This window comes from Elephantulus edwardii, unplaced genomic scaffold (assembly GCF_000299155.1).
Source record: "Elephantulus edwardii isolate Elephantulus edwardi_28Jun2011 unplaced genomic scaffold, EleEdw1.0 scaffold00151, whole genome shotgun sequence".
NCBI lineage: Eukaryota > Metazoa > Chordata > Mammalia > Macroscelidea > Macroscelididae > Elephantulus > Elephantulus edwardii.
In genome coordinates, this window is record NW_006399901.1 from 5,298,436 (window position 1) to 5,316,507 (window position 18,072).

Consider the following 18,072-nt stretch of genomic DNA (forward strand, 5'->3'; position numbering starts at 1 on the left):
CCCTGGAGGGCATAATGCTGAGTAAAATATCTCAGTCACAAAAGGACAAATACTGCATGATACTGCTATTATAAAACAGAACTGACATGGGGGATGAGAGAAACTAAGAAAAGGGGATAAATAATGAACACTGCATTGAAACAGATGAGGGAAAGAACGGTTTAAAAGGAATATATGATTAGTTATTATTCGCATGACAACAGTCCAGAATGAGAGGTGCATAGCAAAGTGGACTGGGCATGGGGAGGAAATTATGCAACAATAAAAGAATTTTTTTAAGAGAAAAGCAAACTGGGGAAGGAGGGTTGGGAGAAAAATGTGCAACAATGAATGAATGGAAACCCAAGTTTCTGTAACCTTTCATTAAAATGTCAATTAAAAAAAATTTTTTTTAAATGTCCAAAGGGCGTCCCAGACACCTCTCTCTATCTTATTTCAAGTTGTTACTCGGTGCCATGGTGTCAATTACAACTCTTGGTGAGAACCGCAGATGGAAACTGCCCTGTCCCGCTCTATCTTCGGTCTCTGCCAGGGCCATGCCCATTGCTGCAGCTACTTTGTCAATTATGTCTCTTTGAGGGTCTTCCTTTTCTTTGTGGACCCTCGACTTTTCTAAGCAGTACTATTCCATAGACCGCAACGATGGACGTAAGCACAGCAGAGATTGTGCGGATGGCGCATGCCTGGCCAGTGTTTCATTTCCTTGTACATACAGCTGCTTGTGAGTCAGACACTATCCTATAGCACCTGCAAACAATAGCAACATAGCCAATAAATCAGCAAATCCTTCAGAATCAACTGGAACAGGGCAGTTTGCTTTTCAGCACTGTCCCTGCCACCATCTTGGTCTGACCAGTCTCGTCTCTCACCTGGGTCACCGTGTGAGCCTCCCAACAGCAATGGGATCGATGCATTTGCACCTCGTTCCTGCTGTGGTCTACTTCTCAGGTTGCCGCCAGAGGGAAGTCTCTTAAAACCTAAACCAGGTGTTTCTTTAAAATGCTAAAAGAAAAGAGCTACTCAAGAATCTATACTTGGTAAAACTCTCTTAGGAATGAAGGCGCAAAAAAAGCAAATCCCAGCTACACATGAGTTGAGAGAGCATGTGATGACTAGATCTACTCCTTAAGAAATGCTAGTTAGGGGAGCTCTGGTGGCCTAGTGGCAAGAAGCTGTACTGCAATCTCAGAGGTACACGGTTCAAATCCACCTGATGCTCTGCCGGAGAAGGAGGGAAAATTTCCCTCCTGTACCAGTCAGATCTGATTTGATGGTACACGCACAATAAATAATAAATAAAAAAAAGAAATGCTAGTTCCACAGAGGACCTGAGAAGAAATGCTAATTCCACAGAGGACCTGAGATGAAGCTCGTGAATCCAATCTCCTCCCCTCTGTTCCCTTTTCCATTGATAAAAAATGAGTTGTGAAAATGTATAACTTTCAAGTTGAAAATATTTTCTATTAAAAGGCTTAAAAAAAAAGAAATGCTATGTTCTTCAGATGTTGTTGTTGTTGTTATGTGCCGTTGAGTCACTTGCCAATCGTTGTGACCCTATGTACAATAGCCCTACACCCTGCTCTATCCTGAGCCAATCACATTGTCTCTGATTCGCCTACTCCTATTAGCCCAGTCACTGAGCCAATGCATCTCATTGAGGGTCTTCCCCTCTTGTGCTGTCCCTCCCTTCACTCTCAAGCATCATGTCTCTCCAAGGACTGGTCCCTCCTGGCAACATGCCCAAAGTATGTCAAATGAAGCTTCAAAATCCATGATAGAACTGAAAAAGTAGGAACTCAAAGGCAGGCAGGGAGAAGGGGGAAAATCTTGGATAAAAGTATTTTTGCAGACAAATATAAAAACCACTTCTCATTGCTGGTGAGTCAGAACCTTCTCATAGCTGACCCTCCACTGGGTATCTGGGGCACCATTCGTGTTTCTGCTGTGGAGCCACCAGTGGGTTTGATGTCCAGAGATGTTCCAGCCATTTCCATCCTCAGTAAACCTGTCTTGCCTTTACATTAAGCCACCTCAGCAATGTGCTCTGTAACACTAGGTTGCAGTCTTTTTAAACAACATGAAGAAATCGTACGTCTCATTTAATAGTTTGGTCAGACCAGCCCCTTTGAAAAGGCTCACATGGCATCCACTTCTGTAAATAGCTTACCTCTGGAAACCCTATGAACCTGGAGAAAGGATGAAAGTCGTGCAAGTGTCAAGGGCTTTCATTCACAGGGTCGCTATGAGTCGCATACGACTAGACGGCACTTAACAACATAGAGAGAGACCAGTTGGCCTAGTGGACCAAAAGTGATGCTACCAAGCCAAAGGTGGCTGACTCTAATCCGTGGCCCTCAAAACTGATTTCATTGTTTTTAGTGAAACATTCTTCTAGGTGGCATAGTCCTGGTGTGTCCACTTGCTGTACAGAGGTAACTTGTGGTTGCTGTGAAGCTGAACACTGTGACATTGACCTGTCAAATGTGATAATGGTTACATGGTGGACAGTGTTTGGTGGTGCTCCCTGGCTGAAACAAGCTTAGAAGCAGGAGTGGCATCCACTTCCATAATAGCTTGTCTCTGGAAACCCTATGAACCTGGAGAAAGGATGAAAGTCACACAAGTGTCAAGGACTTTCATTCATAGGGTTGCTATGAGTCACCTATGATTCGATGGCATTAACAAAACATCACTAGCGGTAATCTCTGTTAGAAATTGTTAATGGTATGAGCAAAAATAAGAAAAAATAATAAAATATTGATAATTCTGAATTTTTTTTAAAAAAGGGCTCACTAGATCAGGACAGAGGAGTAACAAGCCTTTGTTCATTTTCCTGCTCATTCATCATTTTCCCAGATCTTTCTATTGGCCCTGCTTTATTCTTTTTAAAAATTAAAAGGGGACGGATCCTATATTAGGTCAACAATGTCTGTTCTTATCCAAATATTCCACCTTGTGAGGATGTATTTGGAAGCAGGAGTGGCACCCACTTCCTAAACAACATGCCTCCGGAAATGCTATGAACTTTGATAAATGTCGATAGTTATAGAGGGGCTTCAGGCCTTTTGCTCATAGGGTCGCTGTGAGTCGTGCTCTACTCGAAGACAATCAACAACAAAGAAGAACATATGTTCTCATACTGGACAACCACTCTGCAATATTCCTGAAAACTGAATAATAAATAATCTGGAAAGTCAGCAGAGAGTGGATTTTGCATATTCCTCCCCTCTGCCCGCCCCAGACCTGAACTTGTGACCTTGACAGGCAGGCTATAATCTTAACAAGAGTACATCACCAGGTCTTTTCCCCACAAAGCCATTGGGTGGGTTCAAACTACAAACCTTTGTATGTTTAACCACTGCATCATCAAAGTTCCTTTGAGATTTTTATTTTATACTGGTGCAAGAGAGGAAGACCCTTGAGATTGATTGATTCAGTGACTGGGGTAATGGGGGTAGGTGTGTCAAAGACAGTAAGATTGGCACAGAATAAAGCAGGGTTTAAGCCTGTTCTACATAGGGTCTCCAGGAATCACAAGCAACTCGATGGTACATAACAACAACAACTGGTTTACTTACTAAATTTGTATACATTGTTTTTCACAGCAGATCTTTCCCATTTCCTTTTCCCACCCCTCCCTCTACCCATTAAATTGTGTCCTTTGAGCTATTTTATAGCTCTACAATCAAAGATTTCTAATAGTGAAGTAGGAGCTCTGGTGGCCTAATGGTAAGGAGTTGGGCTTCTATCCCAAAGGTAAATCGTTCAAATCCATCAGCTGCTCCACTAGAGAAAGATGGGAAGTCTCCTTCCATGTGACTTACAGCCTCTGAAAACCCACTAGAGGGTCAGCTGTGGTCGGTTCTCACTTGTAACTACACAACAACAAGAACAACAAGAGTGAAGCAAATTATTCTTGTCCATAGAAAGACAATAGTGTCTGGTGGCGATGTGGTCAGCTGGTAACCCTCTGGCCTCAAGTCCATTCCGGCTCCTGGAGATCTTGGGGCTCCTGAGGCTAGAAATCTACATGAGAAGACGGTCTTTCGGCCTCAGAGTAACTGGTGGATTTGAACTGTCAGCCTTTAGATTGGTGGCCCGATACTTTACAGACTACATTGCAATACTCACTGCTGCAGATGTCTCCTGCTTGGAAGATCTCCGTAGTGAGCAAAACTAATCCATAGTAAGAAAATGCATTGGAAAACCTGCCAAGAAGCAAGAGAGGTCAGGAGATGAATGAACATGGAAACTCAAGTCCCCATTTGTCCATTCCTTCTGGAAGACTTGCATGTACCCTATCTCAGACCAGGGTTTCCGGCCCTGCGCGATTCCGGGCCTTTTGAGGGGGCTTCACTCTTAGAATGAGTAGGAAGACAGCAGATTTGAAGCACGGTGCTGCTGTGTGCCTCTGGGCGGATTCCGACTCACTATGGCTCTCTGGGGCAGAGGAGAATGGCCCTCCAGCCAAAGCGTAACCTTGGCAGAAGCCAAACGCTACCTCGTCTTTTCCGCTTGCAGCAGCTCGTCCACCTGCTCATAACCATTGTACCATCAAGGAAGGCTCCTTCCCATAAAAATCGGCTCGGCAGCTCTATGGGGCCGTTCTAATCTGTCCTACAGAGTCGCAGTGAACTGGAATCGGCTCAGAGGCATGCACCAACGTCTTCATGGGCATCTTCTGCTGAGGACGGGCAGGCTCATTTTCCCTTTGAAATACAGAAATAAAATGTCCTCTAGAAATACGCTTCGTTGTGTAAAAGAAAGATTTAAAAACCAGGAAAAGCAAGCCCAAGCCATTGTCATTGAGTTGGTTCTCACGCACAACGACCCTCCATCAGGCTTCTGAGGCTGCAGGTCTTTACACAGGAGGACAGGGCCCAGCCTTCCCCTGAGGAGCCACTGGTGGATTCAAACCGACAACCTTTCAGTTACCAGCCCACCATATTATGTATGCACCACTAAGGCTCCTTATCTAAGGAATTGATGTCCAGATGAATGCATTTTGCAAGTGGGCATGAATAAAAAATCCAAGCATTCCTTGTGCTTCACAGTAACAGAAACCCCAAAAGCAGACCTTGTGGAAAAGAGTGAGAATGAGAAGCAAGGAACAGCTCTTACCATATAAACCACAGCAACAAAGTTGTCCATCTAAACTGGGGTGTGAAAAGGTCCCTCATTTTGCCCCGGTCTTCCTGTTTGGAGAAAAAAACATGCTATTTACTCTGTTCACCTGCATGGGGTGGGTGACGGGAAGGAGGAGAGCCTGCCGTGGCCCTAGACTGGGCACCTGCAGCTGTGTGTGTTGGGGGGAGCCTGTCTTGGCCTTAGACTGGGGTAAGGAACAAGTCATGAGGGTGCCCACTGCTGAGAAGGTGGTTTCACGGGGGTGGGTGTGGAGGGGGTGTGCACACAGGGCTCCAGGACCCAAACCTTCATTACAAACATATTACAATTTAGGAGCCTGATCCCCAAAGGATGGAGCCAACGAGCGCACACACACAGCGTACATTCACACACAATGCGTGGGGAGGGAGAAGGAGAGAGATTATGAGTGAAATAGTAAGCTGGCTTAAGTCAAGGTGATGACAGTGAATGTCTGAAAGTCAGTCCATCCATTTGCCAAAAGACAGATTCATTCAATGTCCTGAATGCTGCTATTATGTACCATTAAGTCAGAACCAACACTTAGCTGACCCTCCAGTGAGTTTTCAGAGGCAGTAAGCCTCATGGGAGGAGATTTCCCATCATTCTCCCTGCGATCAGAGACACTTGGGGTGTGTTGATGGAGCAGAATGGGAGCAGAGCTGTAATTCCATGTTAAAGCCTGCACATGAGTCTGGAATCCACTTTGGGTTTTTGTTTCGTTTTTAAATATTTTTAATTGGTTTCCATATAACAATTCCTTTACCTTATATTTAATTCACATGCATTGTATTTTAGTTTTATACAATCTTTCATGTACTTTGTGTTTCATACAATTATTGATATCCATTCTGTTTTACTTTCTTTTTTCTTTAATTGGTTTGCTTATGACAGGTTAAAGATGGGCAAGGTCCAATGGTGATTGATTTTATAAGACATAAGAATGATTGTATGAAACACAATGTGAATTATGAATAGTGTGAAACACAATGTATATGAACTTTGTAAGCAATCCATGTTGGGTTTTGATAAGCTGCCTTTCCTAACAGCCACAGCCAAATGCACAGCCTCGATCCATGCTCATAGAGATCCTGCGTGGAACTTCTGAGGCTGGAAATCTCTACAAGAGGAGGCAGCCTCGTCTTGATCGTGTGAAGCAGCTGGTGGACTCAAACCACTGATCTTTGGTGAGCAGAGTGACATATTAACCACTGCACCACCAGAGCACCTTCCTTCTCTCACGGCAGTTCCTTTAACCTTGGTGCTGACGGGCTGGCTACCCTGTTTTCTGAGGTGTGACAGGTGTAAGACGTCACAATGTACCCCCATTTTCTTTATAGTCAAACACATACAAGACATGACAGACTCTGCCCTAAGGGACTTGTACCCAGCCACAACTGAGGAGGCACTTTTATGAATGTTGTTGTTGTTAGGTGAAATCAAATGACTGTTACTCATAGCGACCCCATGAACAACAGATCTGAGCCTTGCCAGATCCTGAGCTGCTCTTATCATCATCTCTGATATGCTTCAGCCCATTGCTACAGTCACTTTGTCAATCTATTTTTGGGGAGGTCTTCCTCTCTTTCTCTGACCCACCATCTTCCCCAGAATTATGTCACCCAAAAGCCAGTCCTGTCACTGCCCTGAACCGCTCTGTAACAAACTGAATGGCAAGTACCTTTGACCAATCTTGTAATCCCAAATATGCTATGGACCTATCCCAGTCAAAGTCTTGGCTTGTAGAAATCCCTTTAGCTCTCATGTTGGCCTTTTAGTCAATTGTGAATTTTGTAACCTTTACTTTCTCCTCCAACAGCACAAAACCAGACCCTTCTGCTCGGTTTGGTGGATCTGCCATTTTCGCTCTGTGACAATAGACATTTCTCAAGTCAGGACCATTTTTCAGCCCTCAATAAACTTTTCCTTTTATTTAAGCAGGCAGCTCTCTGCATCAGGCCTCTTGATCAATTTTTCAGGCTTTACTTAGTTACCAAGAAGCCTTCTGGTGAGCGTGTCCCACCCACCAGTGAGGACACAACGTGCAGGCTGGTTCCCTGGACCAGAGCCTTTCACAGTACCTTTAACGTCTCTTTAGTGCACGGCCTAGGCCAAAAAGGTGAGGTCAGAGCAGCCTACACTCATGAGAGCAGCTTCTCGATGATTAGGGGAGGCTGCATACCTCTATTCTTCTAAGTGGTACAGCACTCGTCTGTCAATATGCTGTACTGAAGTAACCTGGGGTTGCTGTGATGCTGAATCCTGTTCCATTGGGGTGTCAAATGCCGTTACGGTTACCCATGGTGGACAGTGTTTGGTGGAGCTCCCAGTTTAAGACAGGTTTGGAAGCAGCAGTGGCATCCGCTTCTTAAATAACATGCCTCTGAAAACTCTATGAACTCTGATAAATGATGATAGTTATAGAAAGGCTTCAGACCTTTTGTTCTTAGGTTCGCTACGAGTCATGTTCGACTCGACGGCAGTCAACAACAACAACAACAACACAAGCATACCTGTACTGATGGACTACACATTCCAGCTGGGGCTGTTTATGACTTGGCAGTTAGCACACACAAATGGAGCATCTGAATCCTTCATCCAGCTCCTGGACACCTGGTCCCCACTCAAACTGTCACACACATCCCTGCACACACAGATACGCAGACCTCACCCCAAAGACACACGGCTGCTCGCATACAGACAGGTACACTGTTCCCCACACACACATGCTCACCATGCACAGACATACGTGTCACATTCCAGGAGCACGTGGTCACCAAACATGTGCAGATCCCATCTCATTAAATCAGTGCACCACAGACATGTATACACCACGTATGCTCACAGACACACGTGCCCATCTCATGTTCACACGTTAACCCTAGGCTATGGATATGCACCCTCTGCACATCCTCATGCACGTACATGGGAGCTCCATGCGTGTACGCAGGCACGTGTCCCACCGTACGTGCACACATGCATTGTGTTTGTGCTCATGGACACGTGCACCCTAATGCCGCACACAGGCTCACAGGTGCCCGCTCACAGGCACACATGTGTCCACACACAAGTAGGCTGTGGTCTCGGCTCTCACCTACCTGGGGATGACCATATGTATGCTATGTCACACACAGGCACCCCACACACAGCACACAGGTGCCCGCTCACAGGTTGGCCGTGATCTCGGCCCTCACCTGTCTAGGGATGATCACATGTATGCTATGTCACACACAGCACACAGATCCCCACAGGTAGGCCCTCACCTGTCTGGAGATGATGAGCTTCCCCAGCGGCATGGGGGCTCCATTTTCTGCCGCTATCCTCTTCAGCGTGGTGAGGGCCTTTTCCTGGTTCCCAGACAGCACATCGTACCTCGCACTCTCTGGCAGCCACTGTGGGGGACAGGAGACCCGGGATGCTCAAGGAGGGCAACTCCGTCTGTGTGTGGAGTCATTAAGACGGAGGTTCTGGAGCCAGAGGCCTGGCTCGTCCATCTGTTATACTGCTGTGTGACCTAGAGCATTTACTTGACCTCTCTGGTCATCTGTGCCCTCTTCCATACAATGAGAGTAACTCCACATCCTACCTCTCAGTATTGCTTAAAGGATAAAAGGTGATAACCCAAAGAAAGGGTGTAACACATTGTGTGGCAGGGCTGGTGGCAGTGGTTATGTGCTGTTAAGCCAGGACCAAATTCTATCAGATCCTCCAGTGGTTTTCAGAGGCTGTAAATCACCCCAGGAGGAGATTTCCCATCTGTCTCAGAAAGAGCAGCTGGTGGATTTGAACCATGTGCCTTTGGGTTGGTAGCACAGCTTCTAACAACTAGGCCACTAAAACTCCCTCTGGCATGTGTTAGAAGCTAATCTTGTCCCTGATGTTATCACTATTGTTGGGTGCCATCAAGTCAGAGCCAACCCACAGCTGACCCTCCAGTAGGTTTTCAGAGGCAGTAAATCGCATGGGAGGAGACTGACCATCTTTATCTCATGAAGCAGCTAGTGGATTTGAACTGTCTATTTCTGTGTTCACAGTGCAATTTATTACCCCTAAGCACGCAGAGCCCCCTAATTATTCCCTGTTACTATTACTTGGTACTACTTTCAGAGTTCCAAGAAGGTGGGATTAAATGAAGTCTGATGCTTTTCACCATTGTCAGAAATCTCAGGAAGCCATTTCAATCTTTTTCTTCACTAAGCTGACTTTAAGAGCATCTTAGATGAATTTCCACTGGTCCTTGATCACATGCCTTTAGACCCTTTCCTTTTAGGTCCAGTGACTTTGCATATTCCATCTTCTCTTAATTTTGTGGTTGTTGTTATGTGCTGTCGAGTCACCTGCCACTCATAGCGACCCTATGTACAACAGCCCTAAACTCCGCTCTGTCCTGTGCCAATCGCACTGTCTCTGACATGACACTCCCATTCCGATTATCCCAGTCACTGAATCAATCCACCTCATAGAGGGCCTTCCCCTCCCGTGCTGTCCCTCCACCCTCCCAAGCATGATGTCCCTCTCCAAGGACCGGTCTCTCCTCACAACATGTCCAAAGTATGTTAGACGGAGCCTCAGAATCCTTGCCTCCAAGGAGCCATCCGGTTTAACCCTTTCCAGGACAAATCTGTTTGTTTTCCCAGCAGTCCATGGTATTCTCAATATTCTTCTCCAGCACCACAGCTCAAAGGCATCAATTCTCCTTCTATCCTCCTTGGCCATTGTCCAACTCTCTGATGCATAACAAGTGATTGCGAAGACCATGGCCTGTATCAGATGCACCTTAGTCCCCAGAGAGACACCATTGCTCTTCAGTACTTTGGAGAGGTCCCTAACAGCAGACTTTCCCATGGCAATGCACCTTTTAATTTCTTCTCTTAAAAGTGCCTGTATAATTTAGTATTTTGCCCATACGATCCTTCAGTATTGCAACTCAGGACTTGAATTTCTTCTTCAGTTCCTTCCACCTGAGAAATGCTTGATTTTCCCCCCCTAACTCCAGTACCCTTTGTGATAATACTTTGTCTTCTTGAGCGGCCCCTTTGAAATCCGCTCAGCTGCCTTATGTTACAATTTGCTTTAGCATCTACGTCCTAAACAACATGCCTCTGGAAACTCTATGAACTTTGAGAAACGACGATAGTTACAGAAAGGCTTCAGGTCGCTATGAGTCATGCTTGACTCAATGGCCATCAACACCACCACCACCATATTCTAAAGCAAGTTTCAAAGTCTCATCTTATTCATTTTCGTATCTTCTTTCTTTCCTTTTTTAAATAAACTTTTTATTTTAATTATGATTTTAATGAAAGTTTACAGAAAAGTTAAAAGAGTTTCGTTCATTCTCTTTCCTGTCTTTTTAATGACTGCTCTCATGATTTATGGCATCTTTGATATCATCCTGCATCTTGCTTGGTCTTGAGTCATTAGTGTTTAATGCTTCAAATCTAGTCTAAAGATGACGTCTAAATTCAGATAAGACTCACTCATGATGGTATTCTGGCTCTGGTAGACTTGTATTCATGTTCCTCTGCTTCAATTCGAACTTGCATATTAGTAGTCGATAGTCTATTGTGAAGTTGGCCCCTGATCTTGTTTTGACTGATGATATTGTCCTTCTCCACCATCTTTTTTTTTATTTATTCCACCATCTCTTTTGACACACATAGTTGATTTGACTTCTGTCCATGCCATCTGGCGAGGTCCACATGTATAGTTACCATTTACAGGTTTTGTTTTGTTTTGTTTTTAAAAGAAGTTCTACCTGGGACGGTGGGAGGGGTGTGGGGGGATTGTATACCAAAGAAAGAATTTTTCTTTTACTTTTTCAAAGAGAGGAGCAAACTGGGGATGGAGGGGAGGGCTGAGCAGGGAGAAAAGTGCAACAATGAATGAATGGAAATCCAAAATCTCTGTAAACATTCATTAAAATTATTAAAATAAAATTTAAAAAATCTAAGGGAAGAATTACATGCAAATAGAATAATTCTTGATGTTAACAGGAATGAAAAAATGTGGAGAAATGAGTGAAAATAAGTCAATATAAAAAAGGCAATACCTAATGAGGGGAATGTTGTTACAACATCATCAAAGAAAGGGAAGATACAGTAAGGTATAACACGATTAATGGAAATCAGAATTACTGGGAGATAATGACAAAAGTATGATTATATTGTGGGTATTGACATTAATAGCCACAAAAAGTATATAATAGTTGAATAAAAAAATTAATAACTGAAAAAAAACCATTTGCAAGGTATATTTCGTAGTCATATAAAATTCTTTCATGTGATCCCTGCCTCTGTTTCTATCAACAAGTCCATATTTTCTAACCACTGATCCATCTTCTTTATTTCTAACTTTTGCATTCCAATCACCAGTTATGATTCACTTGCCATCCTTTACACGTTTGATCAATTTCAGATTACAGAAATTGTAGAACTTCGTAATTGTTCATCCTTGACTTTACTGGATGGTGCATAAACTAAGTGACTGCAGTGTTAATAGGTGTTCCTTGTATTTACATGGATACTAGCTCTGACATTTTGCATGTCAGAAATGTTCTTTTATGAAGATGATGATGATGATGATTTATTTACAAAGTTCACAAACATTGCTTTTCACATCAGATCTTTCCCATTTGCTTCACTCTCCTCTCCCTCCAAGGAACGTTCTTTTTTTTGTTATCTAGTTTTTATTTCAGTCATAAATTTGTCTGCAATCCTGCTAACCTTATAGAGAAATAAAGCATGGAACCCAAAGAACTATAGCAAGAGCACAAAGATTAAAAGGTACTTGCAAGCACACTGGGGGTCGCAAGGTGATTTCTGGAGCTATAGAAGGAATGGTGTGGTGATTAAGAGAAAACATGAAATACAGATCATAATTATAGTTGTCCACAGTCAGCAATGGTGATCTTCTTGCTGGTCTTGTCATTCCTGGACCCGAAGCGCCCCATGGCTTCCACAATGTTCATGCCTTCTTTCACCTTGCCCAAGACGACATGCTTGCCATTCAGTCTTAGCAGTACAGATAAAAAACTGGGAACCGTTTGTATTGGGTCCAGCATTTGCCATGGACAGGATGCCAGGACCTGTGTGCTTCAGGATGAAGTTCTCATCATCAAACTTCTCCCCATAGATGGACTTGCCACCAGTCTCCACCCTGGCACATAAACCCAGGAATGATTCTGTGAAAGCAGGAACCCTTGTAACCAAATCCTTTCTCCCCAGTACTCAGAGCACGGAAGTTTTCTGCTGTCTTTGGGACTTTATCTGCAAACAGCTCGTAGGAGACACGATCTAAAGGTTCGCCATCAGCGGTGATGTCGAAGTACACGACAGGATTGACCATGGCTGAGCCAAGTGTAACAAACAACTATACTGCTGAGGCGACGGCGTCTGGAACGTTCTTTTTGACAATGACTATGATATGATTCCTTTCTAATTGGTCATTTCAGGCATATGATTAAAAATGGCCAGTAACGGTCCATTTCCACTCACTAATGCTTAGGATATTGATCTTTATGCATTCTATTTCATTTCGTTTATAATTCTTATTTTCCTAGACCCATACATTATACCTTTCATATTCTGATTATTAGTGGATCTTTGCAGCTGTTTCTCCTCACTGTGAGTGGTGTCATGCCAGTAGATAAAGGTCCTTTGTTGGATGAGCACTTTACTCCATCCATATCATTGAAACAGACTACACCTGGAGGCGGCAGCTCTTCCTCGGCTGTGTTGAATTCAGCCTACCTGTGGGGGTGTCTCAGCTTCTGACACTGTATCAGACAGTGTTCCAATGTTGTTCATAAGGTGGCCAACTGCCAGTTATGTCAGAAGTGGATGGGCAGGTCTGCTTCTTAGTCTCTCTTAATCTGCAAGCTCTATTGAAGCCTGTCCACCACTGGGTGACCTTATAGTATTTGAAAATACCAGCAGCATACCTTTTAGCATTGCAGCAACACGTAAGCTGCCACAGCTCAACAATCGATGGTGGTTCACCATGTTGTTACGTGCCGTGGATTTGTCTGTGACTCATGCCACCCTATGGACAACAGATCTGAACCTTGCTCTAACTTGGGCCATCCTAACCATCTCAAATCTGTTAGAGCCAATTTTTAACAGTCACCTTGTCGATCCATCAAATGCACACTAGTATTCAAGAAGGTTGTGGCTTGGATCAGACATACCTTTTTTAAACTAACATCATTGCTCTTTAGCACATTGGAGAGGTCCCTGACAGCAGATTCCACACCCCCCCCCAATGCAATGTGTCTTTTGAATTCTTATGCTTACCCTCGACTTTTCCAAGCATGATGTCCTCCAGGTCTCTCCTAATAAATAACATGCCCAAAGTATGTGAGATGAAGCTCTTCACCATCCTTGCCTCTAAAAAGCACCATGGTCACACTTTCTCCAAGGGAGACTTGTTGTTCTCAGAAATCCATGGACAGTCAGTGATCTTCTGCAATACCACAACCCAAAGACATTGTTCTTCTTCTGTGATACTTATTCATTATCCATCTTTTGAATAGCAAGTATTCAAGAAGATTATGGCCTGGATCAGGCACACCTTAGCTCTGAAACGGACGTTATTGCTCTAGCACTTTGGAGAGGTCCTTGGCAGATTTTCCCAATGCAATGCATCTCTTGATTTCTTTTCTTTTGTTTTTTCTTGTTGTGTACTCTTGAGTCAGATCCGATTGGCACTTGATGAGACTTCCCCTCCTTCTCTAGCAGAGCATCTGGTCGAAGCGAACCGAGTATCTTTGGGATTGCAGCACAGCTTCTTGCCACTAGGCCACCAGAACTCTCTCTTTTGATTTCTTGGTTGCTGTTACCAAGAGTGTTGATTCTGGATTCAAGTCAGATGAAATCATTGTCAACTTTGGTCTTTCCTCCATCTGTCATGAGTTTGTCTACTGGCCCAGTGGTGAGGATTTTTGCTTTATTGATGTTAGGATGTAATCCATATTGAAAGCTGTAGTTTTTTATCTGCAGTGAATACTTCAAATTATCTTTATTTTCAACTAGCAATGTTATGTCAACTGTCTAACACAGGTTGTTGATTAATCTTCCTCCAATCCTGATGCCATATTCTTTTATATCATATCATAGCATATATCATATAAAATCATATTATTGTTGTTATGTGACATTGAGTCACCTGCGACCCATAGCGACCTTATGTACAATAGACCTAAACCCTTCTCTATCCTCTGTCAATCTCACTATCTCTGACACACCTACCCTGATTACCCAGTAACTTAATCAAACCACCTCATAGAGGGTCTTCCTCTCCTGTGCTGTCTCTCCACCCTCCCAAGCATGATGTCCCTCTCCAAGGATTGGTCCCTCCTTGCAACATGTCCAAAATATGTCAGACAAAGCTTCAGAATCCTTGTCTCCAAGGAGTAGCCTGGTTTAAACCTCTCCAGCATGAATATGTTCATTTTCTTAGCAGTCCATGGTATATTCAATACTCTTCTCCAATACCCCAGCTCAAAGGCATCAATTCTTCTTCTATCATCTTTAGTCACTGTCCAACTCTCTGACACATAGCAAGTGATAGCAAAGATTGTGGCCTGTATCAGGCACACCTTAGTCTCCAGAGTGACATCATTGCTCTCCACTTTCCCATCACAATATGTCTTTTAATTTCCTGGCTGCTGGTGCCAAGAGTGTTGATTGTGGAGCCAAGCAAACTAAAGCTGTGAACAATCTCAATCTCTTCATCATCCATGCTGATGCTGCCAATTGGCCCAGTGGTGAGAATCTTTGTTTCCTTGATGTTGAACTTCAATCCATATAGTAGGCTGCAGTCCTTGATCTTCTGCAGAAAGCGCTTCAGGTCGTCCTCAGTTTCAGCAAGCAGGGTTGTGTCATCTGCATAATGCAGATTGTTGATAGGTCTTCCACCAATCTTGAGCCCACATTTCTCCTCATAGAGCCCAGCCTCCTGGATAATCTGTTCTGCATACAGGCTGAAAAGGTATGGAGATATGACACATCCCTGGCATACATCCTTCCCAATTTTGAACCATGCAGTGTTTCCTTGTTCTGTTCTAACGACTGCCTCCTGGTCCAAGTATAGGTTTTACATTAGCATGATCAAGTGTTCTGGGATTCCCATTCTTCTCAAAGTCAGCCACAGTTTGTTGTGATCCACACAGTCAAACACTTTTGGATAATCAATGAAACACAGATAGACATTCCTCCAATACTCCTTGCTTTCAGCCAAGATCCATCTAACATTAGTTACAATCTCCCTAGTACCATGATTCCTTGTAAACCTTACCCTGGTAGTTCTCTGTTGATGTGCTGTTCCAGTCATTTTTGGATAATCTTGAGCAGAATCTTGCTTGCACGTGACGTTAATGATACAGTTCGATAATTTCCAAACTCTGTTGCATCACCTTTCTTTGAAATGGGAACAAATATAGATCTCTTCCAGTCAGTTGGCCAAGTGGTTGTTCTCCAGATTTCTTGACATAACTTGGTGAGCACATTTAGGGCATCATCTGTTAGTTGAAATGCATCAATTGGTATACCATAATAGTAATATAATGTAATAAATATGGCGGACACCTTATTCATAATATGGTGATTTGAAGGAATACATATAATTCATGTAAAGAACCTAGTACAGAGCCTGACAGGTAGGCTCGTGAATTTTTATACCTATTGTCATTGTAGTATTTACCACCAAGAAAACCCATCCATATAAGGCTTATTGTGGAGCCCTGGTAGCTAGAAAACTTTTTATGTGTGTGGTGAACAAATGATATGATGTGTGTGAAGCAATCTTGTTAGGGGTGTGTTTTGTACAGAGATGAGTGGGGAGATCAACTGAGCTGCTGGAACAAATCATACCTGAAGTCCAGCCTTCAGCTTTCTCTATGTTTCTCTTTTGTTCAGCCATTTCCTATTGATCTGTTTGCCACATAAGAGTTTCAACTCATCACATACCGTCACCTGACGTGTAGATCACACAGCAGTACCATCAAGGCTCTCCCCATCCAGCTGTCTTCCTAGAGAACATCCCAGCAGTTTAAGTTCACAGGACACCCACCCCAGGCCACATTCCTTGTCTCATTTCCAAACTTAAAAAGAAAGGAATCATAAAAGGCATCACTGAAAAGAGAAATAAGAATGTAGGTGGGAGCAAAAGACAGAAGTTGAGGGCCCGATAGCAGAGGCTGAGATCTCTTAAAGGTACCTACAAAACACAGCACAGCAAAAAGGAAGAGCGGGACAGCCGAGAGGACGAGCAGCCAACGCCAGCCGAGGGTGGGCATCACAAATATAGCCAGGATCACCTCGAACACTGTCCCGATGGCCCAGAAGACCTGGCAGATGGAGAGGAGAGGGTCAGTGGCAGGGCACACAGTCAGCACACGTGAACAAAGAACATGCAAAAGATTATTGAAAGGAAGGGCATCTGAGCCCTTCGGCGTAGAGTCACTGGGATCGGAAAGGGAAAAGGCCACCTTTTTTTCCTGTGGTCCGCATGGTTAAGCCAATGGCTACTGTGTTGTTCGTCTCTGGAGGGCAATGTTCATATGTGAACTGGCTTTGTGCAACCTGGTAGCTCTGATTCAGACGAATATGACCACTACTGTATGAGGCCCGTGTCACAGAGGGTACGTGAGGGTTTTGTCTGCTGACGTCCTTCTCCTACACTGACAGTGCCCAGTATTCTTCCTGGAAGAGCTGAAAAACCTCTATTTGTTTCTTCAGGATCTTTCCCCACTTTCCTCTCTGATTGATGGCATCAGTTAGCTCCCTTAACCTCTGGCTTCTCCTTGGGTCCAGATAATAGGGTGCCCTCCTTAGATGGGAGGGAGAAAGATAAGGAGGGCAGACGGGCATTTCTTCCCTAGCTCTCTCCCTGCATGTGGTCAAGAGCTGCCTGTACCGCTCAGCTGAAGGTCAGAGCTTCTGTTAGATTGCTGTGGTGCTGGTGGTTAGGTACCATCAAGCTGGTACTTAGATGACCCTCCAGTGAGTTTCCAGAGGCAATAAATCACACGGGGGGAGACTGTCCAGTTTTCTACCTTGGAGCAGCTGGTGGATTTGAACTGTGTGCCTTTGGGTTGGAAGGCAGCTCCTTGCTATTAAGCCACCTGTTAGGTAGCCCTCATCATAAAATCTCTCTGGCTGCTAACTACTCCTTGTTTTTGTCCCTTTAAGGAGCTCTGGTGGCATAGTGCCCTCTGTGTTTCTCTGTTAACCAAAAGGCCCGCAGTTTGAATCCACGAGCTGCTCTCTGGGAGAAAGAGGACCATTTCTTCCTTGAACGACTTGTCACCTCAGAACCCAGGGAAGGTCACCATCAGTCAGAATCAACTCAGGCGCAGTGGGTGCCATGTTGTTTCTGGTTTGCCCTTTGGAAATCCCTGAGTGATGCAAATGCTTAGCATGTTTAACTGCTGCCTGAAAGGTTGAATGTTCAAGACTATCTAGAGGCACCTTGGGAGAAAAGGCTCATAACCTACTTCCGAACAATCAGTCGTGGAAAAGCCTATGAGCACATTTCCACTCTGATGCACCATGGGTCACAATTTACTAAATAGCATCTGGGGGGGGTTTGTGGGGTACATTTTAAAGGTATTATTAGGGAATTTTTAGTAATTCTTTTAAGGTTTTGTTTGTGACGTGTGTGTGTGTGCGTGTGTGTGTGTGTGTGTGTGTATACTGTTTTTACCCAGTCAGCCCTAGGATGGCAACACTAGTCTTTATAAATAGCACCTTTTGAGGGGAGCTTTGGTGGCCTAGTGGCAAGAAGCTACACTGCAATCCCAGAGGTGAACAGTTTGAATCCACCAGATGCTCTGCCGAGGAAGGAGGGACAATCTCCTCCTGTACCAGTCAGATCTAATTTGACGGTACACACACACACACACAAATAATAAAATAAAAATTTAAA

The 18,072-nt window shown here is 44.0% G+C and overlaps 1 protein-coding gene across 1 annotated transcript in view; it reads right to left on the bottom strand.

Annotated features, from left to right (window-relative positions):
* The window catches only part of LOC102869229 (synaptic vesicle 2-related protein-like), a 143,071-nt gene that overhangs the window by 16,474 nt on the left and 108,525 nt on the right, over positions 1-18,072 (bottom strand). Inside the window, exons 8-11 of the mRNA XM_006894828.1 lie at positions 16,367-16,492; positions 8,409-8,537; positions 5,122-5,195; positions 4,132-4,208 (exon numbers count right to left, since the gene is read on the bottom strand). Coding sequence (XP_006894890.1) covers positions 4,132-4,208; positions 5,122-5,195; positions 8,409-8,537; positions 16,367-16,492 — 406 coding nt within the window. The remainder of the gene's footprint in view (positions 1-4,131; positions 4,209-5,121; positions 5,196-8,408; positions 8,538-16,366; positions 16,493-18,072) is intronic.